This window comes from Somniosus microcephalus, chromosome 28 (genome assembly GCF_052327205.1).
Source record: "Somniosus microcephalus isolate GS21.2 chromosome 28, FLI_Smic_1.0, whole genome shotgun sequence".
In the NCBI taxonomy this organism is placed as follows: domain Eukaryota; kingdom Metazoa; phylum Chordata; class Chondrichthyes; order Squaliformes; family Somniosidae; genus Somniosus; species Somniosus microcephalus.
The window spans coordinates 33,515,231-33,542,652 of NC_141014.1; the positions used below are offsets into that span (position 1 = coordinate 33,515,231).

General features: G+C 46.5%; 1 protein-coding gene across 5 annotated transcripts; it reads right to left on the bottom strand.

Moving 5' to 3' along the window:
- Positions 1 to 376: 376 nt before the first annotated feature.
- LOC147099524 (serine/arginine-rich splicing factor 3-like) lies at positions 377 to 26,374 on the bottom strand. 5 transcript variants are annotated; one of them, XM_085969752.1, is made up of 5 exons: positions 26,260 to 26,373; positions 17,007 to 17,222; positions 15,530 to 15,673; positions 6,836 to 6,928; positions 377 to 3,867 (listed from the first exon to the last, which is right to left on the bottom strand). In XM_085969752.1, exons 2-5 carry the CDS (start codon positions 17,216 to 17,218, stop codon positions 3,840 to 3,842), a joined length of 477 nt encoding a protein of 158 aa, XP_085825878.1. In that variant the 5' UTR covers positions 17,219 to 17,222; positions 26,260 to 26,373; the 3' UTR covers positions 377 to 3,839. The 5 variants fall into 5 exon arrangements, 3 of the variants coding, with proteins under 3 accessions (XP_085825878.1, XP_085825877.1, XP_085825879.1); XR_015073935.1 differs by lacking the exons at positions 377 to 3,867; positions 6,836 to 6,928 and adding exons at positions 10,699 to 10,848; positions 13,916 to 14,116; XR_015073936.1 differs by lacking the exons at positions 377 to 3,867; positions 6,836 to 6,928 and adding exons at positions 10,720 to 10,809; positions 13,916 to 14,116.
- Between the last annotated feature and the right edge of the window lie 1,048 nt (positions 26,375 to 27,422).

Here is a 27,422-nt window from a genome sequence, read left to right on the forward strand (position 1 = left end):
GTGGAAACATTCTCTCTGTATTCACTCTATCAAAACCTCTCGGAATTTTAAAGACCTCTATTTGGTCAAGAGAAAAGAGACCCAGCCTGTTCATCCTTTCCTGATAGATATACCTCAGTTATTCTTCCTGTGCAACCTAGGCACTGAATGTTACCAAGCTACTAAACAGTGACAGGCACCATAGATTGGTGAAATCCTGTACACACGCAGCCTTAACAGAAGAAACCCAGGGGCCCGGAGGCCATCTCTTAGCTCTCAACAGAGTAAGGTCCAAACCTGGGATCTTCCCAATCTGTAAGCATAGCCTTGGAACAAAAACATTTTAAACAGTGCTCGCCCTTTAAACGACTGCAAACAATGCACTAAAAGACAGACAGGGTTGTAGCAACTTTTATGTTGAAATCTGACAAAAAACACAGAACAAAAAAAATTAATATCAAAACATCAATCCATCTCATATCAAGAGTCATTAAAAGAAAAAGTCAGTATCGATAGTTTTGCTGTCGACGTCCACAGCTAGACAATCAAAAACCATTTTTGAGCACATATGTCACACATACGGGACTGTCAACATTGCATTCTAATGCTCCTGCAACACCTTAACCTGGCACTGGGTCTGGATAGAAAAGAATCTGATTAACCGAACAGCTTGCCCAACAGCAAGGAAGGAAACACTTGCAAATGTTTACCTGGATAATGTGACTCTTATAAAGCTTTTCCCGGCGTGAGGTTAAGGTGTCTCAGGGTATAGGTTTGTAAATACTTAAACAGTTCCAGGTACTTTCCTTTAACCAGGGATGTCGCAGCATGTACGCCATAATATACCTAAACTCCCAACTTTTTGTTTAAAAAATCCATTGCTGCGATAAACACAAATGAGGTAAGCATGGTGCTCTTTTTTTTTTAAAAAGCACCCCAGCAAGCGAACTCAGAAACGAGAGGGAGAGGAGCTGTGAGCAGAACTGCTCCCCAATTTCACGGTGTTTTTAAACTAAAATTGCCCCGCAGTAGCAGGCACATCGCAACCGTCTTTTCCGCAGTGCCTAGCTGCAGAAATTCTATCCTTTCCCACCGTGACATCCCTAATCCCACAGTAAAATAAAATCGATGGCATTGAGACAATTGTTTTACACTCCCATTATTAAGACATTGTCTACCTGTAGATATTTAAAAAAAACCTGTTATACAGCAGGCCCTCTCTAGAGTGCTGTCTTTTGGAGTGGCATGCAAAGACCGGCTTAATCAGTGGTGGGTTTCGGTGGCTTTCCCACTAACATGAAGCTATGCACACAGCGGGCTGGGAATGTCAGAGTATGTTACAGTGAAAAGATTCTATACAGGTTCTCTAACAAAGAGACACACTCTGTGCATGTCTTTATAAATGTCGCTTAAAAATGGGCTATTGATCTTGCAGCTGCCATAGTGAAACATGGAAATATCGATCTCAAAAACAATACTGTAGATTCATGAGACGACATCAATGGATGTGATCCTACGTTTGTGAATTACTCCAGAGTTGTGAAGAGAGGGTTTTCGGAAAACAAAATTAGATTCCAACAGAGCTGCTGGAGTGGCTTGGTCCGATTGCTTAGGGAAAAAAAAAAGCTTTAGGTCGAGTCCGGACTCCAAGCTGCCCAGTCTGCTTGTACTTTACTGAGCTCGCCTACATTAGTAGGCCCCAGACCAGTTTCTCCTTTATCAATTGTTCTGGTTCAGGAAATGGAAAGGTCACCCAGTTCACTGCCAACACTGAGGAGCCCAACGCTTTATCCAGTACTTGCTGTTATTCTGAAATTCTATCAACTTGAGCTAGACTAATTAGGAGCAGCTTACTGTAGGCTCGCGATGTCCGTAGAGGGCTGGGAATGACGCATGGAATATTGGCACAGCTGCCGTTCCCCTATCCAATGTCTTTTCACTGATTCCAATGGGAATATACACCCCATAAAGGAACAGGTATTTACTGGGGGGGGGGGGGGGAAAGACGACATTCTTCTCTTCCTACATTGCCAGATTTTGCCCCACGATTACGTTCACATGAAGCAGTGAGCAGTTTGCACACATCTGCTGGACTAAGCAGGGACTCGATGGAATTCTCATTCTTCTGGAGAATTAACTGGTAATTGGACGCAATCTCTACAGAACAATTCACCACAAAATTAGTCGCTGCAGCAAAATTGTGTGCCCTTCCCCCCCCCCCGCCTTATTTCCTTTTATGCTTGCAAGTGGGCATATTGCTGAATTACAGGAACTCTGGTGATAAATTCCAGTTCTTCATTCGTAACATTTAAACCTCTGAATTTTAAACAGAAGAACATTTAAGATGCCAGTGAGCATGGTGCGTCATTTAATACAACACCAGCTGGTTACTGCAGATCCAATAATACAAGCTCTGCTGATCCAATAATACAAGCTCTGCTGATCAGACAGCAGCACACAAAGGCAGGAGGGCTCAGGCAATGAGAAGGTATTAGCCTTTGCTTTGATTAGCAGTAATGTACTCAGAATCAGCCCAGGAAAGAATGAGCTGTGAGACGCCCTGCTAAAACAATACAACACTCTAACCTGATCAAAGCAACCGAACCCTGATTATAAATGGATGTAAATCACAGACACACACGGGTTGCGATTTCTGCATTGGGAGATTTCCTTCTGTGTAAATTTTTATCGTCCCTTCTGTCCAAGCCTCAGCTCCAGCACAACTCAAGCCGAGAGATAATGCCAAGTAGCCAGCAGCGAGAGGCAAATGTAAGCCAAGAGTCAAATGTAGACTGAATGCTTGCAACAAAATGGTCACTGCAAGCCAACAATTACTGAAGCCAAATTCTACTCTGTAGGCAGTGATGACTTTTGCACTTCAGCATCAGCAACAGTTGAAGGAAGATGAAAGGTTTGGACCAGAGCTCCTGTAGCTTTTGAAGCCACAAGAAAAGTGAACACTGGCCTGTTGGCAACATTGCCTTCAGCAGTTTAACAGGCTGCGGTGGTCAGAGTGAAGTGCTTGTGCCAGAGCGGAGGGCTCAGGGAGATGCAAGACCTCGCCCCACCACGAACTCCTAAAATCATCTTATTTCTTACACAAAGATCAATGATCAGCTAATGGACGAGGCCCGCTAGTCTCCTGTTCCCCCAAACCCAGGCCCAATCGGGAGGCCTCACTGCCCCAAACACAATGTTCTCTCCCTACTGGGCTCAATGCAGAGACCGACCTGACACTAGTGCCCTCGTTACTTCCTCGCAACTGAAAGCTGACCCTCTCTTCTGCACTCAGACCTATAAAGAGTTCAACGAAAAGAAGTTAAGATAGTTGCAAAACTATGAAGTGCAGCACATTAGGAGGTAACTACGTCTTGCTGAAAACACCCCCTTTCCAGTTACAATACTCTTTTGTTGCAATGTAATATGTAAAGTAATAAAAAAAAACACTGAAAGGGACTCCATGAAAAGCTGGCGAGATCACTGGGTAAGTCAAAGAAGCAAGTTACTGAATAGCTGACTTACACCGAATGGAGGTTTAGTTAGTGCTCGAACACGGGTCTGACTCCCCTCTCTGGTGAGTAGTAGCATTTTTCATAGCTTTTATGCGGCACAAGTAATTTTTTTTGTCTTTGTTTTTTTTAAAAAGATGGTCTCAAAAATTAGCGAGCTGGTAACTAAAGCTCATCCTTCAAACCAGAATAAAACAAACTGCAGCCCCCCCCCCACACCTAAAAAACTCCACCCTCTCTCTCTCTTTGCTGCTTTTTAATCTTCACCGGTTGTAGAACTCCAGGAGTACCGCAGACATTCTTCACTGCCAAGAGGGCGGAGAGGAGAAGAGGCCGTCTCCACCGTGGCTACTACTTCCTCTCTATGGACCGGGAGCGACTGCAGGGAGGGAAAATTAAAAGATTTCATCAGTCGGGAAAGTGAAAACACAGACATAAATGAAGTTCAGTTATTTGTAAACCCCATCCTGACTTAATGACAAGGTTTCCTGAGCTTGGGGTCTTAAAAAAGTGTTACAACCTTCAAGTTGCTCAAAACTCACACCCCATAACTAGCCATTCCATGTAAGGCGACACTAAGTTAGTTTATTGCTGAATGAATGTGAAGACTTTGATCCATTGGGAGACTGTGCACATCGTAAGTCGGTCTCTTGACTTGTTAATTATTGAATGATACACTGATGGGACTGTGATGGGTAGCGGGCCACAAATAGTTTAGTATATTAGTGGTAATTAACCGTGGGTGGCAGCTGTGCTGGCCTCTCGGCACCCGTGAAGGCCAAACCTCCGATGCCATACAGGAGCTGACTTTTCAAGGAACCCTGGGACTACAACTTGCATTTATATAGCGCCTTTAACGTAGTAAAATTTCCAACACCCTTCACAGGAGCATGATCAGACAAAATTTGACACTGAGCCACACAAGGAGATATTAAGTGACCAAAAGCTTGGTCAAAGAGGTAGGGTCTAAGGAGTGCCTTAAAGGAGGAAAGAGGTAGAGAGGTGGAGAGGTTTAAGGAGGGAATTTCAGAGATTAGGGCCTAGACAGCTGAAGGGGTGTTTAATAAGGGGTCACCCATTTAAAACGGAGATGAGGAGGAATTTCTTCTCTCAGAGGGTCTTGAATCTTTGGAATTCTCTTCCCCAGAGAGCTGTGGAGGCGGAGTCATTGAATAATATTTAAGGCGGAGATGAACAGATTTTTTGAACTACTGTATAGGGGAGTCAAGGGGTTATGGGGAGCGGGCAGGAAAGTGGAGTTGAGGCCAAGATCAGATCAGCCATGATCTTACTGAATAGCGGAGCAGGCTCGAGGGGCCAAATGGCCGACTCCTGCTCCTAATTCTTATATGTTTTAAGACATGGCTGCCAATGGCAGGGTGAAGGAAGTCGGGGATGGACACGAGGCCAACGGAACAGCCACTCCTCCTTCTGGGGTCCTAACTAACACAATGGCACAGACAGGTTCTCGGCACTTAATGACTGAACACCCAAACCAATTCTCAGGCAACAGTGCTGCTAATCTGTGCTTGCATCCTCCTGCTGCATTCTCCCTCTATAGTTGGAGGGTGCCCGGGTTACCACCACGTGGGACAAGTTGTCAGAAACCGCTTCTCTTTGTAAACAGAACCGTATAATCTTCATGCTGTGCATTAGAGCCAAACTCCTAATTTCCTCCGCCTTCCCCACCATTCATCAATTGCTTTTAATTACAGGCCCTGTTACCATTTGTTCAGCGACGTACACATGTTGTGACAGCCCCTTTTGCATGCTATCCAGCGCAATATCAGCAGCAAATTGCTCAACAATTACATCAAACAAGCGGCCAGGAGCGATCTTAAGAGGTGCTCAGTCTTCCATTGGATCAAAACCGGCACAATCATCCTGCCCCAAAGTATCGCAGAATCCCTCAATTTAGTCCTCCGTCTAGCCATTCCCTGTGAGTTTTGAGAAATATGATGCACCTTACTCTTCACACCCAGTAATTTAAAAAAACAATGTTTATGGGCGGAAGGGTGGCATGTGATTATACTTCACCTGGCTGCAATTTCTTTTAAGATGGGCATATCACCATGGCCATCTAAGCTGACAAATGCATCTGGGTAATATTTACACCAATATTCTGACATGGATTTAACAGGATGTTAAAATTTGTATGTCTGACAATTAAAACAGCATTTTCCCATTTGTTGCTGTGGCACTGCAGAAACTCGTCAAATCTTCTTCAGCAACACCTCCCAAACCCACGACCTCTACCACCTAGAAGGACAAGGGCAGCAGGCGCATGGGAACACCACCACCTCCAAGTTCCCCTCCAAATCACACACCATCCTGACTTGGAAATATACTGTCGTTCCTTCATCGTCGCTGGGTCAAAATCCTGGAACACCTTCCCCAATAGCACTGTGGGAGCACCTTCACCACATGAACTGCAGCGGTTCAAGAAGGCGGCTCACCACCACCTTCTCAAGGGCAATTAGGGATGGGCAATAAATGCTGGCCTCGACAGCGACGTCCACATCCCGTGAACGAATTAAACAAAAGTGGGTGTGCAGGTTTGAAACTGGGGTGGGAGGTAAAATAGTTAATGTAAGGTCACTCTTCACACTCAATAGTGGCCAGTCTGACAGGGACCCGTGGAGGCCTGGGAACAAGTTACATAACCTTTTTTTTGACAAGGTGGTGATGGAGACTATAAAATTGGTAGGAGAGGACAAATTAGTTCCTTTTAAATCAAAAACACAACTTGTAACCTCCCAGTGAAGAGCATTTTAGAATCTTTTATTCTGAGGTGTTTGGATCATTCAAATATCCTTAAATTCCCATGGGAGTGAACTGGAGCGAGGGTTCCAAGCAGACCTGGGCTTGATAAAATTTGAGATATTTTGATTTCACTTGACTCCCATCACTAGGTTTTTCGCAGTTTTCGCCCATCCTCTCCTGAAGGCACTGACTGATGTTGTGGTCCACTTTCACACACCCCGGCAGCCCTACACTATCTCAGCCAAGCTCCCAATCTTCATCCGTGAGCCTAGACGGTGAGTGACGTCACTGCTGATGCTCCATTCTGTCCCCAATCAATGCCTATATGCGCACACTTTCCAGCAGGGGCGGGGGGCTACTGGATGATAAGGTGTAGGAGCCCTGGCTGACTTTCTCCCCTCCCCTCATCCCGAAGGTGCTGAGGCCAATTATAGCGCCTCAATTCCTGCCCCAAAGCACTGCAAACCAGGAATCGTACCAAGGGGTCCTGGTGGTCGGTCTGGCTCAATATTGCACCAGTGTATTTCTCCATTGAACTGCTTGGGGGAGGAAGCTGCGTCAAGACATTTAACGACGCTACTAACCTGTGTGATCTGGAGAAAGATCTTGATGGCTCTCGCCTTTCTTTGTCCCGTGAAATAGAACGCTCGCGACGACGGTTCTCTCTGGACCGAGACCTGTTGTGGAGCACACGGTACAGGATTAAACAGACGCACGAGGCCAACCTTTGCCAAGAGCCACAAATCCCATTACTCGGGGTCGATTACATGGAGGGAGCTTATAAAACATGGTGGGGGGGGGGGGCCCTTGAGTGAAAAATACCACAATTGTTTAAGGTATAACCCGCACCAGGGTTACATAGCCCCCTTTTCACTACTACTAAATGCTGTCAGTGCACTTTCTGTATAAGAGTTGGGTGGCTTAAAAAAAAACATGTCTGGTTGGATGCATGAATACGCGGGAACGCAGTACCCCTTTAAAACCCACGAGGTGTCGAATGCACTTGGGAAACTAATCCACTCGCGACACGCAGTGGCAGCACTTCAACTCCGATCAAAATTGCCCCTTTAACCAAGTAAAAATAACCGTGGTTGGGCAACCATTTTGAAAATTTAAAGATTAAATCAAATTAAAACTTAGTTCTTATTCCCCGATAAAAAAACACTACTGCCATCTAGCGGTGTCTCGTCGTTACTGTACAAAATTCTACTTAAAGAAAACATTCTGGGGTAACTGCTTTCTTGAAAGAGGAATGTTAATCCCGACTGCCTTCCCCTTTGTTATCCCGACAACAAAGCCCAGTGCCCAGTGTAGTCAACGGGAACCTTGAACGGGCCAGTGACCACTTGAAAGGAGCCAATACATTATTTCAAATCATTTTACCCCTGAACGTACTCACGTCTGCTGTCCTCCCTCCTTGTAACTGCAAGGGTGGAACAGTTCAGACCAGGGGGCCTCTCACTGCCAATTAATACAGCCAGGTACATATGGGCCAGCGTCAGAGGGAGCTCTGCAACCTGTTCTCCTCCCCACCCACCCCCCCTCAACTACCTGCATTCTTATTTCTCTTGGAGAAGGGTGGTTTGCTACCTAAAGCTGTAGTGTGAAAGAGGAGGAGCAAAGCTGCCCCCACTGGCAATTCCCTAATATCAATAGATACTGCAGGCTGGGATTTAAAACCAATTGAACTGTACGACAGCCCAGCGCTCCTCTGCTAAAGCTACTGGATCAGCCCCTTTCAAAGAATCAAACTATTGCACACCATCAATAGACTCCACTGGTCAGAGCATCAGGACATGCCCAGATTAGCACAAAATACCAGCTGCATTGGGAGGACTGCAGTTCTATCATCCACAAACCTTTCCCTTCAAATAAAATGTACAGGATACTAGGTCGGCAATTGTATCACAGGCCATTGCTCCAAGCCGACAGGTGATTCCTCTCTCCCATCACCACCTTGTTGCCACTTTATTGGTAACACTATGATCAGTGCTCTTCTGAACTTCCCTCCTAAACTGTAAATATACCATCTTCCTCCTCGCTATATCCTCAAGGTGTTAAAAATCAACACCACTACCTACTCTAACCCATTCTTTGCCAAGACCTTAATGGGGGAACTCCTGAAGTCTTTCCTTCCTCTTGCAAACTTCAGACTTTTAAAACCCATTCATAGTGAAAATTAGATAAAAAGAACTATGCTTCAACCGTTGCTCGATTTGAAGACTGGACGATTTACCATTACGAATACTATTATTGCGGGTCCATCCGATTTATGAACTATTTTCTGTCAGGCTGTGCCCATGGAATGGTAAATCTCTGATCTTGGACCAGTGAAAGTTTCCCTCCCCCTCAGGATCCGAGTGGTCAACTAGCCATTTCCTAATCAAGGCCATTTCTTTCACCATGACTGCAAGCATCTGGAAGCAGTGTACGAACCACACACTCATTTGGTTTAGCTGCAGGGACACCTTCCCACAAGGACCATCTCCGAGACCAAGGTGAGATGGTCTTGAGAGAGCCGGGCCATCTCCAAACACAGATTCACGCCCAACCAGTTAATCAATTACTGGAACCTTAAGTCATCTTCACCATGACAAAATATTAAGCTACTTTAAATAAAGCTACTTGTTTGGATTAAGACAGCCTGGTGGCCACGGTGTTGCCACAGTGTGCCTGTAAGCTCAGCAACAATCTGCGCTGGTAGCAGTCACGGAGACATCCATGACCTGGACCACACTGCCCTCCCAGCTGAAGGACTGATTGTTACAATAAAACCAATCGCAACCTGCAAAGTCTGGACTGTGAAGCAGGGCTGTGCTGAAAGGAGTGCCCCATTACGGAAAGGGTCCATTGAAAAGCAGCTGTTACTTGCCTGTTGGAAGTGCTTAACAACAAAATACGTCTCAGTATTTCACACATTACTGTGATAGTTTACATGGAGCCTGGTGCCTCACCATGCAGATCAGACAGGTGGAGAACACATGGAGTCAACTTTTATACCTGCTAAGACTACGGGTTCCAATGCCAACCTCGGTGGGCATTCACACTCTCCGCTCCATCCAGAAGAGAGTTAATCAATCCTGGCCTAGCTACAATTCCCAAGGCCATTCTCCAGAACACTCTGCACTAGGGAGGGACGAGACACATGCGTGTGTGCAGTCCCTCAAACAACAAGCTCCTCACTTCAAGCAGCTGGCGTATGAAGGCCAGGTACCTTCTTCAAAAGGGAGAGGAAAACATAAACTACAGGGCGAAAAGTAACAGGGGCCTTCCAGCTGTCATTTGGAAACTGCGATAATACAATCTCCTGAAAGTATTTCCTTGCCATTTCTTTTTGTGGGAAAGGAAGGAGAAGGAACAGAACATGAGTCCCAGCTGAATAACATTCCACAGCTGGACAGATGGTGGATGTTCAGCTACATTTACAGCAGGCCTCCCTGGAGTCACAGGCGATGGGAAGACAGGCCGCAAATGGTCTCCGGATAACACTGAACCATTAAGTTGCCCCACAGCGTTACTCTCGAGATCGGCTTTTTGCAGTGGTTTTCCAAACTGGTGCCAGGACACAAGGAAGCTAATCGGAGAATCGGGAATAAAAACAAAATGGAAGCGCACAGCAAGTCCATCAGCGAGCCCAAGGAGGGAGGTTAACTCTTTGGGTGCACAGCCAACATAAGAATGGTGTGCGTTTTCCAGGTTTTGCTCTTTGTTAGGGGGGGCAAGTCGAGAGAACACAAGAGGCAACCAGCCTAGCAGCAACTGCTTCACACTCCAGAAATTGCAGGTTTTGAGTCCATGGCTACCAACACTCAGATGGAGGCGTGAAAAGAGCCTGGAGGGGAGGGGAGGGGAGGGGGGTTGAAAAAAAAGGAAATCACCAGGAATGGGAAGGTGGCGGCGGGAAAATACAGAACTGAATTTTCTATTTAAACAAAACGTAAAAAGCAGGTAAAACTTACTAGAACAGTCAACATTACAGCAAATCAACAGTCGTCTGCAGGGCGTGACGCTTGGCAGCGGTGATGTGGGGAGGAGAAACAAAAAGGGCCCTGACAAGCTGGATTCATGCACGATGTATAGTGTAGAATTTTTTTTTTTTTAAAAAGGTATTAAATTTTATCTGCTGTGTATTGGCAGGGAGACCAATCGAAGCAGCCCCTTTTTAGAGTGCGTTGGTACCAGATTACTGCCGATGCAGGCCTTGGGTTTTGCAAAGGACAACCGCATCCCACCGACGGATCGAGAGGATTTCGGATGGTCGTTTTGTTTTTTTTCCCCCGTTGGCTGTTTTTTTGTTTGGTCGCCGGCAGAGACGGTAGAGAAGGGACGGTTGGTTGTTTTTTTTTTTTTTTTAAAACAGCGTGCTGGGGTACGCAGGAAAGGACCCAAACTTGCCGGTCCAGCGGTTGGTCATTCGGTTGCACACGCTCACAGACACACGTGAATGCCGGACATTTGAAGCGTGAGCCGGTCGTTTAGATTGGGGCGCGCTGATTCCCCCTGATGGTAGACACAACCAGTTGATTGGCTAATGCAGACTCGGAGAAGTGGACGCTCTCTGAAAAGGGGGGGTAGGGGGTGAGTGCGTGGGTTTCAACTGCACATTTCATCAAAAGGAAAAAAAAATGCACAGAAACACCAGTTACTATCTAACCAAATCACGATGCAACTTCATTTAACTTAACTTTTAAATACACACACATCAGTACGAGATTCATAATCATCCAACACTGAAGATTTAAAAAGCAAAAAAAAAATTCTAATTTTGTCATTTTAAGAGGTTTGTCACAGTATCAGTGTTGAGTCGAAACATTCGGTCTTTTCTGAATCTTCCATCGATGCTCCAAACTCACCCCCCCAAACTCTAGAAATGATCTGCGTTTACATTACACCCTGTGTTGCTGTGGGTTATTTCGGGCAGTCACAGAGCCCAAGGAGGACGACCACGTTTGTATTGGCACGTTAATCATTTTAGAAACATAGAAGATAGCAGGAGTAGGCCATTCGGCCCCTCGAGCCTGCTCCGCCATTCAACGCGATCAGGGCTGATCATCCAAATTCAGTACCCTGTCCCTGCTTTCTCCCCATATCCCTTGATCCCTTTAGCCTTAAGAAATATATCCAACTCCTTCTTGAATATATTTTAACTTTTATGTTCAAATCGTCCCAAGGCGAGTTTGGAAAGGACCACGTGAAGTCCGTCAGAGACCGGGTTCGACTCAGCACTAATTGAAAACCGCCACGCAAGCACAATAAATGACAGGGCCAACACTCTGCGGTTCGCAAAGGCCTCGTTAGGACCCACTGGGAAACCATGCAGCCAGCTCCCAATCCAAGAAGAAACCAAAAGAAAAAAACCTTGGTAAGCTAATGGGTTCCATATTAAAACCGGAGTAAGGCAGAAAGCCCCAAGTTTGATCCTTGGTCTGCGATGACTGAACTGGTCGCATCTGGGGCGACAACATCCTCCAAGAGGCCTCGGTGCCTCTGGGCAAGGGTGTGGGGAAAAAAATCAGCCGTGGTTCCTGCCCTTGATTGCTCTCGGTGACCCTCGCTGATGATGGCAGGACCAGGGGCAACTGTGATGCACCCCGCGGTCAAAGACACAAGAGCTCGTTCAGCAAGGAAGCGTTGGCCTGCATCCCTAGTCAGCCAGCATTCCTCGAGTGGCCATCGAGAAAGACCTTGTTTGGGATTGTGACCTCTGACAAAAAGTTAGTAACACGGTCTTAAAATCCAAACTTCACAAAGGGTTTGTTCTAAATCATAGAAACCGTAAAAAAAAAACTGAAATATTCCTTGCATGAAAAGCAGATTGCACAATTATAGCTAAACGAACAGTTTATTGCTTTAGATATTGTAGAATGCAGAACTCTTTTAGCCAGCAAAAGTACAGAAATGTTAATTTAGCTCAAAGGCCATACAGAGAATGCATCAGCTCCACATTCATGCAATGTTTCAGCCTGTAGTATTTCACATCACTAAAACTCTCAAACCATATTCTTAAATACAATACCAGCTATAAGATATGCTAAATAAAATACAATCGTTATCCTAGTGATAACACTGCAGAATGTAGCTGCTTGACCTGGTCTTCACTCGATGCTGTCCTGTTGCAAGCAGAGACAAATGAGTAAAGATCGAAAACTATAAGCCTAAATGGCACAACTTAGAGGTAGCAGGCAAAACGGTAACTTGTAGTTTTTTTATGGGCTTGGCTGAAGGTGTGACAATCTCGAGGTTCAGGTGAATGGTTTTAACGTATTTTTAAACTGTAGTTTGATTAAGATCAGGTGTCTCCTTAATTTTCCCAATTTCTCGCATAGAGCTTTCTTTTTAATAAGTAATGAAAGAACTATGTGCAGAATAAGGACAGCAACAGGCTAAATCTGAAATGCACTTTCCGAGCCAGCAGTAAGGAGCCAGATCCCCACGTCATACTCTCCAGTCTCGAGTACACCCACTGTAATTACGGGAGCCAAGAAATAATGCCCACACAGGGAGGAGGATCAACTTTCGAGAATAGGGCAGGGAAGAGGATGGCCAAAGAGGCACAACCTCCCTATGGCCTATTGCACAGCACTGTCAGAAGCCTGGGTGGGCACCTCTGGCCTACCCTTTTGGCAGCGGGGAACACCTTTTACAGGAGCAAAACAAACTAAGAAAAAAACAGAAATTCAAATAAAGTATCAAAGCTGTGCTTCAATTGCAGATGCAACTATCTTAAATGGAAGTAACGTTTCTCTCATTTGCCTGGGGCATACATAGCAAGGTGGGTAATTTAGTCCGAGGCCTGTGCCAATGCTGCTCCGACTCAACTACTTGCAGATGCTCAAGAGTAAGAGCACCCCCTTTGATTTACTTCTGCAGAATAAAGCTGGCATTTTGGGGGGGTGGGGGAACTAAACTAAGTCCCACCTCTGCTACAGCAGTTAATATGCACAAGGCCTAACAACGTTTCTTTTTTTTGGGTCAATTTTCTCCCTGAAATGCATTGCGACTCTTGCTGGGGTACAGTTCCATGGCCGCCAGCAGTCCTCTAGTACATTTTCATGTGCGAGTCGAGATAGTTGGGTGTTTCAGACGGTTTCACTGATATCCACACACACTTTCCAGCAGAAGATCACCAAACAGCAATCAGGAAGAGAGGGGAACCCTAACTGATCTTCCCCTTCCCCTTTTTAATCTCTGCGTTCATGAGGGCAAGCCTTGTTCAGTTCACCTGAATCCCTAAATTGTGTTCCAGATTTGCAACATGCTGAAAAGCCAGAAGTCAGTCTGGTACACTGCATACCAGACACAGCATCTCCTGATAATCAACTGCAAATCATTTGTTCTGGACTAGCAGTGGGGACATCAATTACTAATCCTCTTGTATAAGCATCATTGTGTCAATAACAGAGTGTGGTAACAGTAGATGCTGGCACAACAGAAGACCACCACTGCACAGCTTACATTATAAAACACAAGAGAGCAACTTCAAGGCAATAATCTCATCGCAAGGCTCCGATGGCTTTCACTGTGATTTATGATTCTGAACACTTGCTGCCTTGAAATTGCTCCAAGGGAGCATTACCTCGATAAAGCAATGAGTATTCAAAGATGAAAATTCAGTCCAACCGGTTAAGACGGTACATTGGCGTAATAACTCCAATTACACAAACCTTATTAAAACAATAGCGTGTAGTGACTGCTGCCATGGTGCTGAAGACCTCACCCAAAGCTTCAAAAGACCTCCATTCGCAAAAGTGATTTGCTGTAGTCCTTGGATGCCTTCACTGGTACTGCAGTCCTTTACTGCACTTTGTAAATACTCTGTACTGTACAAGGCTCTCAAACAGCATTTGTTTCAACCTGGATGCTGTCTAGGTGTTCAAAAAAAACTTTAACTGACGATATCTTAAGGGGGGGTTTAGAAGTGGGGCAATAAGATTCTGAAAAATATGGACGATGCATTTTGTTCCAACATAGGATGAGCCCTATAATACAGTACCCCGCTTTCTACCATGATGCCAGATATATGAACAGCTTGTTATCGGAGTGGCAGTGTTACATCCAGGACCCTATCCAGATTTTCAAGTTCAATTCACTGGAGTTAAAATCTAGTTCTTCACTATACAGGAAACTTTCGATTAACCGGCCCCTAAATAACCGGAAATGTCGGTTAACCGGCAAAATTCAGGAGTAGGTTCAGGTAACTTTTATTACTTTTTTTACTCCATTTGTTGCTGTGCAAGGGTGTAGCTGCAGCTGTTGCTAAGCTACAGAGACGCTTGCAACTTGTGCCAATTGTTCTGAAGCTGTTGAGCAACAGGGTTTGTTGCTTTATACGGAGCTCTGAGCTCCGTGTCTTTTACTATAGCGTTCGGTTATCCGGAATTGTTGATGAACCGGCACCACGTCGGTCCCGTCCGTGCCGGATACCAGAAAGTTTCCTGTACATATCTGAAGCGATTTGTAAATTTAAAGACATGTGAATGAAATTTACTGACAGACTTCAATACTACACCAAATCATTCCATGTTATTAAATTTAAATGAACTGTCGCTTCCAAGTTGCTTACTTTGGATCCTTTCTAGAGTATTCAACCGAACACTCAATGGGCTCAATCTAAGAGCGTCACTAATAGGTACAATGCCTCAAAGTTGAGACAGGTCAGAGCAGCTGATGAAACAGCTGTAACAGAGACCACAGGACATTAAAGCGGCGTAATGGCATATCAGTGCATGTAATAGAAAAAGGGGTTACTGTATTTACAAAGCACAGTAGTGGCTTCCAGGATCTTAAAAAAAAACACAGTTGTTAAATGAATTTCAGACGCCCGAGACTCCAAAGATTGTACTGAAGTCTCTAACCAGTCCTTATCCAACACAAAAGAAATCTAATATAACAAAAGACACGCAGATGGCAAACCAATGGCCCTTGTGTTGCTAATACAAGTAATGTGGGCATACCGATCCAGGATAGCAGTGTCAAAACATTCAGATTCAAAGAGATTATTTTGCAAGGGTCGCGTTGGTTTTTTCCACTACTGCAATAATGTGGTTCTGCCCCAGACCCCTTGATGGGCCAAAAAGTTAGAAAATAACTATTTCACCATTTCAATGCCCGCTACAGGCGCCACTGCGACCGTCTGCCGTTCCTGGACCTCACGGGTTCCCACACATCCCTGCACCCCTGCCAGCTTCCAGACGTATCCATCGCAAACAGGAAGGGGGGGGCGGCGGGGAGGAAAAAAAACCCGAATAATTTGTTACCGTCAATGCATCCACTCTCACCTCGAGTAGCGCCTACGTTGTGGGCTGCGATGGCGAGAATCGTCGTAACGGGGCCGTCTGGTCCAGGGTGGCGGCGGCCCGCGATAGCGCTTCCTTCTTTCACCAGAGGACAGCTCCACTCGGACGCGAACTCCACACAAGGTTCTGCAAAGTCAGAGTTCGCCGTTAGCAGCTACAACAATCGCGGGTCTGCGTGACGGAGCAATCGTCAACCCGCGAGATTAAGAGTCCGACGGTCACTGCAACTGTGCTTCGATCAGATGAGATCGGTTCCAGACTCCACTGCTAACAAAGTTAAAACATTTAAGAACGTAGGAACATCCTGGTGGGTGAAGGCACTGCCTTGTGCGGCACCAATCCATGCAAAGCAGAAGTTCCTGGTTTGATTCTCAGTCTGTGCTCTGTTACCTCAACTCAGTCGGAGCAGCAACTGGACGACAACAATTAGTCTCGGTGCCCAGGGCTACGGAGGGAAGACATTACACCGAGATTGCTACCGAGTGACGCCTACTGGAAAGCAGATGCGTGTGGCTGTTGGGATGGTGAACAGGAACCAGGGTGGGGTAGCCTAACGCTCAACTGTTCAGGTTCATACATGAAGATGGCCACTTAGGTCAGGTACTGGAGGGCACGCAGCACTAACGGAACCATAACTTGACACGAATCAGTGCCCGAGAAGGGACAAGAAAAAGCATAGTATAGAAAAGCCAAAGAAAGCCTGCTCCCATCCTGCCTGAGCAAGGGAGATTTGGAAAGCACAAATACACTTACTGGCAACTTCCTTTAGAAGACTCAGGATACTTACCTGCAAGGGCCCAAAATCCTATGTGCATAATTTACACAAACTGTTCTGATTTTACAGGTCACTTCTGTCTCTAGGTACTGAAATGATAAGATTTTGTCTGCTGAACTCAAAGTATAATTGGGAGTGGCAGAGCACCAGGAATTTTGTATTTAACCTGTTAAGAGTTCAGCAGCAATTTAAGCTTGACACCATCCAGGACAAAGCAGCCCGCTTGATTGGCACCCCATCCACCACCTTTAAACATTCACTCCCTCCACCACCGGCGCACCGTGGCTGCAGTGTGCACCAGCTACAAGATGCACTGCAGCAACTCGCCAAGGCTTCTTCGGCAGCACCTCCCAAACCCGTGACCTCTACCACCTAGAAGGACAAGGGGCAGCAGGTGCCTGGGAACACCACCACCTCCAAGTCACACACCACCCTGACTTGGAAATATTCCTTCAGTCACTGGGTCAAAATCCTGGAACTCCCTTACTGACAGCACTGTGGGAGTACCTTCGCTGCACGGATTGCAGCGGTTCAAGGCGGCGGCTCACCACCACCTTCTCAGGGGGCAATTAGGGGATGGGCAATAAATGCTGGCCTTGCCAGCGACGCCCACATCCCAGGAACGAATATTGAAAAAGCTCCCCTCAAAGTCCCTTCCCCTCCACGTGTACGCGCCACCAATACCTGCCATCCAACTCTCGTACGGCGTCCGCTGCATCACGGGGGTCCTCAAACTCGACAAATGCAAAGCCAGGCGGGTTCCGTGCAACCCACACATTCCGCAGAGGCCCGTAGTAGCTGAACGAACGCTCCAGCTCAGTCTTGTTCCCATTGGTCCCTAGGTCGCCCACGTAGACCTTGCAGTCGAGCGGACACGAGTCACGGCGCATCATCATTCAGCTGAAAAGGTTTTTATTTTAAACAAAAAACAGGATAAGTCTAACATCAGGAGGTGCATCACTCACATTACACTGTCTGCTAAGGCTTTCGATGTTTGAGTACAGTATTAACACTTTTTAGTACACGGCAACAAATTGGCAGTTAAAAATAGAAACAAGTCATTACACTTGAATATTCTGATATGCTTTTTAACATTTAATTTTTTTTTATTTTAAAAGATTGAGGAAACTCGGGCATGAGTGAGTCAGCCCATTTTTACGCTGCGCCTGAATTTCCAAGATCTTTTAAGCCGATTCTGCGAAACCTGTCGAAACCCTCAGCTGCTCATTAACATAGTTCAAACCCCAAATGCAAAGTGCAGCTCATGCAATAGGACTGTCATATTTCATATTTGCCGAGGCCTACCATGTATTTTCTGCATCTTTGAATGCATCTTGATGGCATCAGAATGAGTTGCAGTAAAAAATGTAAAAACTTCCATAACTGCATTTTCTTAAAACATGCTGTGATGGAATAAAACTCACAACGCACTTGGTTCGAGTATAAAGCAAGGCTTTAATCAACTTGTTTCAAAACATGGAGGTCTAGTTGTACTTCACTAGTTCCCGTTTACAAAATGTCCTGGACAAGCTGGGCCCGCGCCCGAGTATTTATACTCCTTGGACGGCGCCACCAGCTGGCCGTCCAGTGTTATTGCATGAGTCTTTCTTCATGGATCATAAGATTCATAACATGCTGTACATAAATGATGGCTTCAAATGTTAATTTTCATGCATATAGGACTTAAAGGAATATGGCCTAAGTTAGCTGCTTTCCACAGGCTGTGATTGTTAATGCTGATTTCCACTTGTTTTGCACCATTTTGACATTCAGCCATATGCTAATAAGATTCCCAGGAAATTTTGGCAAGATCAGCATAGGTTTTGACACAACTTGACTGTTACGATGTTTCAGGAAATTCTAGGCCGTAATATAAAGTGGAGAAAAATATACCGAAGGGCCTGATAGAGCCTTAGACTCAGCATTACTTGCAACCTGGTGAGATTCACAATTCTTCCTTCATTTGTGAGACACTGCCTTCATACTGCAGCGCAGTTGGTATCTCCTAAAACGAAACGTACTCCACCAAGAAGACTAAATGCACTGCCTGGTATGGTACTAAACCTAGGAAAAAATCTCACCTGGCCAGCATCGCATCTTCCACCCTTCGTAAACCTGAGGTCATCCAAAACTCTGCTGTCCGTATCCTAACTCGCACCAAGTCCCGCTCACCCATCGCCCCTGTGCTCACTGACCTACATTGGCTCCCGGTCCGGCAACGCCTCAAATTTAAATTCTCATCCTCAAGCTCAAATCCCTGTAGCCTTGCACCCTCCCTATCTTTGTAACCTCCTCCGGCCTTACAACTAATGTTCCCTGTAAGCTGGGGAGGACCAAGAAATTGATGAAGAAAAACAGAATGAGAGTAAGCTAGCGAGAGACATAAAAACAGGCTGTAAAAGCTTCTATAGGTATGTAAAGAGGAAAAGATTAGCAAAAGTAAATGTGGGTCCCTTACAGGCTGAGACAGGAGAAGTTATAATGGGGAATAAGGAAATGGCAGAGAAATTAAACAACTACTTTGTGTCTGTCTTCACAGAAGACGCAAAAAACTTCCCGGAAATAGTGGAGAACCAAGGCTCTAGCGAGAATGAGGAACTGAAAGAAATTAGTATTAGTAAAAAAAATAGCACTGGAGAAATTAATGGGACTGAGAGCCGATAAACCCCTGGTGCTGATGGCCTACATCCTAGGGTTCTGAAAGAGTTGGCTAGAGATAGTGGATGCATTGGTTGTCATTTTCCAAAATTCCAGAGTCTGGAACGGTTCCCGCAGGTTGGAAGGTAGCAAATGTAATCCCACTATTTAAGAAAGGAGGGAGAGAGAGAGAAAACAGGGAACTATAGACCAGTTAGCCTGACATCAGTAGTAGGAAAAATGCTAGAATCTATTATTAAGGACGTGGTAACAGGGCACTTAGAAAATAATAGGATTGGGAAATCGTGTTTGACAAATTTATCAGAGTATTTTGAGGATGTAACTAGTAGGGTAGATAAAGGAGAACCAGTGGATGTAGTATATTTGGATTTCCAAAAGGCATTCGATAAGGTGCCACATAAAAGGTTATTACACAAGATTAGGGCTCATGGGGTTGGGGGTAATATATTAGCATGGATAGAGGATCGGTTAACGGACAGAAAACAGAGAGTAGGGATAAACAAATCTGGTTCAGGTTGGCAGGCTGTAACTAGTGGGGTGCCGCAAGGATCAGTGTTGGGGCCTCAGCTATTTACAATCTATATTAATGACCTAGATGAAGGGACCGAGTGTAATGTATTCAAGTTTGCTGATGATACAAAGCTAGGTGGGACAGTGTCACAAAGAGTCTACAAAGGGATATAGATAGACTAAGTGAGTGGGCAGTAAGGTGGCAGATGGAGTATAATGTAGGGAAATGTGAGGTTATTCACTTTGGTAGGAAGAATAGAAAAACTGAATTTTTTAAAATGGTGAGAAACTTTCAAATGTTGGTGTTCAGAGGGATTTGGGTGTCCTTGTGCAAGAAACACAGAAAGCTAGCATGCAGGTACAGCAAGCAATAAGGAAGGCAAATGGCATGTTGGCCTTTATTGCAAGGTGTGCCTTCAATAACCACAAAACTAGAAGTTATAGACTTTAACAAGTTGGCTTTTAATCACTAAGATCAGAGCTAACATCTCAACACACTGACTGGCTCACAGGAATGAGTCATACAGATCCTGGGATCTTTAAGTAAAAGAGGTCAGGGGCGGAGCCAAGAGCCAAGACCTGGTACCTTCCAGGTTAGTCAGGGAAGAGGAAGTGAAACTATACACCGTGTGGGGGAGGGTAATATACATGAGTGCAAAACGAATACAGGCACGACAAACAGATTTCATTACAAAGAGTGAGGAAGTCTTGCTCCAATTGTACAGGGCCTTGGTGAGGCCACACCTGGAGTACTGGGCACAGTTCTGGTTTCCTTATCTAAGGAAGGATATACTTGCCTTGGAGGCGGTGCAACAAAGGTTCACTAGATTTGATTTCTGGGATGAGAGGGTTGTCCTATGATGAGAGATTGTGTAGAATGGGCCTATACTCCCTGAAGTTTAGAAGAATGAGAGGTGATCTCATTGAAACATACCAGATTCTGAAGGGGATTGACAGGGTAGATGCTGAGAGGTTGTTTCCCCTGGCTGCAGTGTCTAGAACTGGGGACACAGTCTCAGGATAAGGGGTCGGCCATTTAAGACTGAGATGAGGAGGAATTTCTTCACTCGGGGTTGTGAATCTTTGGAATTCTCTGCCCCAGAGGGCTGTGAATGCTGAGTCTTTGAGTAGATTTTTGGACTCTCGGGGAATCAAGGGATATGGAGATCAGGCAGGAGTTGAGGTCGATGATCAGCCATGATCTTATTGAATGGCGGAGCAGGCTCGAGGGGCCGTATGGCCTACTCCTGCTCTTACTTCTTATGTTCTTATTTCATCCTCCCTCCTTTTGCCCCATCCCTCCTAGCGCCCCCACATTCCACCCCCTCCTTCTGCCCCATCCATCCCATCATCCCCATTCCATTCTGCCCCTCCCTCCTTCCTTCTTTCTGCCCCCCCCATCTCGATCTCACCCCCTTCTCATAGTATCAAGTCTGTAAAACTTGTGTGAGAGATTTGTGTACGCTTTTTTTCCATTTTGCAGGTGTTTAATATATAGACCTATAAATGTACAGGGCAGCATCTATATGGTTACATGAATGCCCTCTGTTACCTCACCCAACTGACCAGTATTCACAGGTGAACATAAACAATGAGTGACACCAAGCTCTTCAACAGTGGTACATATTGCATTTGAGCCTGACCCAGTGTGCACACCTACACTTTCAGAAGTAGCACGGTGGCATAGTGGTTAGCACTGTTGCCTCACAGCGCCAGGAACCCGGGTTCGAATCCGGCCTCGGGTGACTGTCTGTGTGGAGTTTGCACATTCTCCCCGTGTTTGCGTGGGTTTCCTCCGGGTGCTCCGGTTTCCTCCCACAGTCCAAAGATGTGCGGGTTAGGTTGATTGGCTATGATAAATTGACCCTTAGTGTTAGGGGGATTAAATACGGGGATAGGGTGGGATATGTGTTGGTGTAGGGGTTACGGGGATCGGGTGGGGATATGTGTCGGTGCAGGCTCGATGGGCCGAAATGGCCTCTATCTGCACTGTGGGGTTTCTGTGTGATTCCAGAGGCAAAACTCAATTCTAGCACCATAAGAACGGAGTTCATCTAACAGCACAGACAGGTACAGTAATTGAAGCCAGGACAACAACTTGCATTAATACAGCACCTTTAATGTAGTAAAATGGCTCAAGGTGCTTCACAGGAGCGTTTTCAGACAACTTTGACACCAAGCCACCTGAGATATTGGGAGAGGTGAGCAAAATCTTTACCAACGAGGTAGGTTTTAAGGAGGGGAGAGGTGTTTAGGGAGGGAATTCCAGAGCTTTGGGCCTAGACAGCCGAAGGCACGGCCGCCAATGGTGGGGTGAAGGAATTCGGGGATGCACAAGAGGCCAGAATTGGAGGGACGCAGAGTTTCTGAGGGTTGTAAGCAATGTTCCCTGTAATTTTGTTTGGCGCCTCGCGGCCCCTTCAAAATACCGTGCATGCGCAGTTTTCCTCATTGAAAAGCTGGCTGTGCGGGGTCATAAGAATTAGGAGCAGGAGTTGGCCATTTGGCCCTTCGAGCCTGCTCTGCCATTCAATAAGATCATGGCTGATCATCGACCACACAGCACACACGCTGGGTGGGCATGTATGCTGTGAGGAGGATGCCGAGAAACTCCAGTATGATTTGGACAGGTTGGGTGATTGGGCAGACGCATGGCAGATGCAGTATAATGTGGATAAATGCGAGGTTATCCACTTTGTTGTCAAAAACAGGAAGACAGATTATCTGAACGGCAATAGATTGGGAAAAGGGGAAGTGCAACGAGACCTGGGTGTCCTTGTGCACCGGTCGCTGAAGGTAAGCATGCAGGTGCAGCAGGCGGTTAAGAAGGCAAATGGTATGTTGGCCTTCATAGCGAGAGGATTCGAGTACAGGAGCAAGGATGTCTTGCTGCAGTTGTACAGGGCCTTGGTGAGACCACACCTTGAGTATTGTGTGCAGTTTTGGTCGCCTTATCTGAGGAAGGATGTTCTTGCCATGGAGGGAGTGCAGCGAAGATTCACCAGACTGATACCCGGGATGGCAGGAATGACGTATGAGGAGAGATTGGGTCAATTGGGCTTGTACTCGCTGGAGTTTAGAAGAACAAGAGGGGATCTCATTGAAACTTATAAAATTCTAACAGGACTAGACAGACTAGATTCTGGAAGGATGTTCCTGATGGCCGGGGAGTCCAGAACCAGGGGTCACAGTCTAAGGATAAGGGGTAAGCCATTTAGGACAGAGATGAGGAGGAATTTCTTCACCCAGAGAGTGGTGAACCTGTGGAATTCTCTACCACAAAAGGCAGTAGAGGCCAATTCATTAAATATATTCAAGAAGGAGTTAGATATATTTCTTAAGGCTAAAGGGGTCAAGGGATATGGAGAGAAAGCAGGGACAGGGTACTGAATTTGGATGATCAGCCATGATCTCATTGAATGGCGGAGCAGGCTAGAGGGGCCGAATGGCCTACTCCTGCTCCTATCTTCTATGTTTCTATGTTTCAACTTCCTGCACTATCCCCATATCCCTTGATTCCCTTAATATTCAAAAATCTATCGATCTCTTTCTTGAATATACTCAACAACTGAGCCTCCACAGCCCTCTGGGGTAGAGAATTCCAAAGGTTCACCGCCCTCTGTGTGAAGGAATTTCTCCTCATATCAGTCCTAAATGGCCGCCCCCTTATTCTGAGACTGTGACCCCTGGTTCTAGACTCCCCAGCCAGGGGAAACATCCTCCCTGCATCTACCCTGTCAAGTCCTAAGAATTTTGTATGTTTCAATTTATCAGGCAGAGCATGCCAGATTCTAACCACTCATTGCGTAAAAAAAATGTCATGTCCTCATGCCAATCACCTTAAATCTATGCCCTCTCGTTACCAACCCTTCAGCCATTGGAAACAGTTTCTCTTTATTTATTCTATCTAAACCTTTCATGATTTTAAACACCTCTATCAAATCTCCTCTTAGCCTTCTCTGCCCCAGGCGAACAACCCCAGCTTCTTCAGTCTCTCCACATAACTATAATAATCCCTCATCCCTGGAACCCGTATCCCTTCAGCCCTTTTCCCGTCATCCACCTATTCAGTCTTGATTTACCCCAGGGTTTGAACAGCCATCGCTGAAGGTGTTTATGGGATGCCTTCCTACCCCCTAGTTCATGCACCCCCTTTAGAATTGTACCCTTTAGTTTATATTTCCTCTCCTCATTCTTCCTACCAAAATGTATCACTTTGCACTTTTCTGCATTAAATTTCATCTTCCATGTGTCCGCCTATTCCACCAGCCTATGTCTTCCTGAAGTCTATCAGTCTCTTCCTCACTGTTCACTATACTTCCAAGTTTTGTGTCATCTGCAAATTTTGAAACTATGCCCTGTACACCCACGTCCAAGTCATTAATATATATCAAGACAAGAAAAGCAGTGGGCCTAGTACCGACCCCTGGGGAACGCCAATGTATACTTTCCTCCAGTCTGAAAAGCAACTGTTCACCAATACTCTGTTTCCTGTCACTTAGCCAATTCCGTATCCAAGCTGCCACTGTCCCTTTTATTCCATGGGCTTCAAGTTTGCTGACAAGCCTATTACGTGGCACTTTGTCGAACGCCTTTTGGGAATCCATGTACACCACGTCAACCACATTGCCCTCATCAACCCTCTCTGTTACCTCATCAAAAAACTCAATCAAGTTGGTTAAACATGATTTGCCTTTAATAAATCCGTGTTGGCTTTCCTTAACTAATCCACACTTGTCCAAAGCGACTGTTAATTTTGTCCTGGATTATCGTTTCTAAAAGCTTCCCCACTACCGAGGTTAAACTGACTGGCCTGTAGTTGCTGGGTTTATCTTTACACCCTTTTTTCAACAAGGGTGTAACATTCGCAATTCTCCAGTCCTCTGGCACCACCCCCGTATCCAAGGGGGATTGGAAGATTATGGACGCAATTTCCAGCTTTACTTCCCTCAGCATCCTTGGATGCATCCCATCTGGTCCTGGTGACTTATCTGCTTTAAGTACAGCCAGCCTTCCTAGTACCTCCTCTTTATCAATTTTTATCCCATCCAGTATCTCCACCACCACCTCTTTCACTATGACTATGGCAGCATCTTCTTCCTTGGCGAAGAGAGATGCAAAGTACTCATTTAGTACCTCAGCCATGCCTTCTGCCTCCATGCGTAGGTCTTCTTTTTGGACCCTAATCCGCCCCACCCCTTACTACCAGTATATGTCTATAGATAGAAGACGTCTGGATTCCCTTTTACATTTAAACTTGTTCAAATGACACTTAGACAGTGTCAGCCAGTGGCTCAGTGGACAGCACTCTCCTCTGAATGAGAAGGTTGTGGGTTCAAGTCCCACTCCAGAGGTTTGAGCACATAAATCTAGGCTGACACTCCACTGGAGTGCTGCACTGTCAGAGGTGCCGTCTTTCGGATGAGACGTTAAACTGAGGCCCCGTCTGCTCTCTCAGGTGGACGTAAAAGATCCCACGGGCACTATTTCGAAGAAGAGCAGGGGAGTTCTCCCCGGTGTCCTGGACAATAATTATCCTTCAATCAACATCACTAAAACAGATGATCTGGTCATTATCACATTGCTGTTTGTAGGGGCTTGCTGTGCACAAATTGGCTGCCACATTTCAGTGACTACACTTCAAAAAAAAGTATTCCATTGGCTGTAAAGCGCTTCGGGACATCATGAGGTGGTGAAAGGCGCTATAGAAATATAAGTTCTTTCTTTTAATGTGAGCAAGATATAAATCCCGTGCTGTCGCCATGTTGTATTTCGATGGCAGAGCGGGGGGGGGGGGGGGGGGAAAGAGTGTGAAAGTGAAGAGTGTGAGGGGATCGAGTGAGAGGGGATCGAGTGTGAGGGGATCGAGTGAGAGTGTGAGGGGATCGAGTGAGAGGGGATCGAGTGAGAGTGAGGGGATCGAGAGCGAGGGGATCGAGCGAGGGTGAGGGGATCGAGTGAGAGTATCGAGTGAGAGTGAGGGGATCGAGTGAGAGGATCGAGTGAGAGTGAGGGGATCGAGTGAGAGTGAGGGGATCGAGTGAGAGTGAGGGGATCGAGTGAGTGTATCGAGTGAGAGGATCGAGTGAGGGTATCGAGTGAGAGTGAGAGTATCGAGTGAGAGGACCGAGTGAGTGTGTGAGGGGATCGAGTGAGAGTGTGAGGGGATCGAGTGAGAGGACCGAGTGAGAGTGTGAGGGGATCGAGTGAGAGGATCGAGAGAGAGGGGATCGAGTGAGTGTGTGAGGGGATCGAGTGAGAGCGAGCCGAGCGAGAGGGGATCGAGCGAGAGGGGATCGAGCGAGCGTGTGAGAGGATCGAGTGAGGGGATCGAGCGAGAGTGTGAGCGGATCGAGTGAGAGAGAGGATCGAGTGGGGATCGAGTGAGTGTGAGGGGATCGAGTGAGTGAGGGGATCGAGTGAGAGGATTGAGTGAGAGTGAGGGGATTGAGTGAGTGTGAGGGGATTGAGTGAGAGGATTGAGTGAGTGTGAGGGGATTGAGTGAGGGGCTTGAGTGAGTGTGAGGGGATTGAGTGAGAGTGAGGGGATTGAGTGAGGGGTGAGTGTGAGTGAGGCCTCCTCCCGCGGGCGGTTTTCCCTCGCCCCGCCGGACACGGCTCCAGTCAGGCTGCGGCCTTCGCCTCCCCTCAGTCTGGCCACAAACCCCAGCACGGCGCCCCCGCTCCCGCTCCCGCTCCTCCTCCTCCCACCGCCGCTCCTGTTTCGCCTTCAGCTTTTTAAAAAAAAAACTTTTTTTATTCTCCTTACCTTTTAACTTCTTTTCCTCCCCCGTTTTTTTTAACATTTATTTTCTCTCTCGCTTCACACACACAAAATGGCGGCCCGTCCCTCCCTGACCGATGGCCGCTCGGATGGCGCCCCTTTCGAAATCCACCAATCGCGGCACGCGGTTCCACGTGATCAGTTTGAAATCCACCAATCGCAGCTTGCGGTTCATCGAGGCCGCGGTTCAAAAACATCTCACCAATCGCAGCTCGCGTTTCCAAGAGGCCCCTTTTTGAAATCCACCAATCGCAGCTCGGTATTTCCACGTGGGCCGCGTCCCCAAAGTGTGCGGTGGCCTTAGCGTTGATTGACCGTTCAGCCGACCTATCGGCGGCCGGCCGATCGAGGCGCCCGCTCTCCGATTGGGCCAATGCGAAAGAGGGCGGGGTTTCGACCTGTTGGCCGAGGCGCCGGATTGTGCTAAGGAGGCGATTGTTCGAGGCAAGAGGAGACGCGCTGACGCCTAATGTCTGCGCTGCGGGGCTGCAGCGCCACCAATAGGCCGGCGTCAAAACTGACTGCAACTCCAATGGGGAAATTGGGAGAGAGAGTTGGAGGTTTAGGATGATGGCTTGGTGCAGAGAGGCAACCTCACCTCCAACTGGTGCAACCAGTTCTCGCTGGTGTCCTGGCCAATATTTATCCCTCAATCAACATCACAAAAACAGATGATCTGGCCATTATGACATTGCTGTTTGTGGGAGCTTGCTGTGTGCAAAATGGCTGCCGTGTTTCTTACATTATAACAGTGACTACACTTCAAAAAGTATTTCATTGTCTGTAAAGCGCTTTGGGACGTCCGGTGGTCATGAAAGGCGCTATAGAAATGCAAGTCTTTTCTTTAACCGTGCAAAGACCTCCTCACTAATATCTGGGCACTTGTGGCCACCTAGAAGGACAAGGGCAGCAGGCACGTGGGTATGCCACCCAAGTTCCCCTCCGAGTCACACACGCCATCCTGGCTTGGAAATATACCGCCGTTCCTTCATCGCCGCTGGGTCCAAATCCTGGAACTCCCTCCCTAACAGTACCTTCACCACACGGACAGCAGCAGTTCAAGAAGGTCGGCTCACCTGTTCCCTGTAGTGTATGTGCCTTTAAGACAGAACTACTTTTACAGCTCCTGTATACTGTAGTACCGGCAG

Coding starts and splice junctions, on each gene's coding strand:
- LOC147099524 (XM_085969751.1), bottom strand. CDS start 17,218: ATGATGATGCGCCGTGACTCGTGTCCGCTCGACTGCAAGGTCTACGTG. Junction 15,674..17,006: donor GTACGAGAGTTGGATGGCAG/GTATTGGTGGCG, acceptor CTGACTTTGCAG/AACCTTGTGTGGAGTTCGCG. Junction 10,810..15,529: donor CAACGTAGGCGCTACTCGAG/GTGAGAGTGGAT, acceptor CCCCCTTTTCAG/AGAGCGTCCACTTCTCCGAG.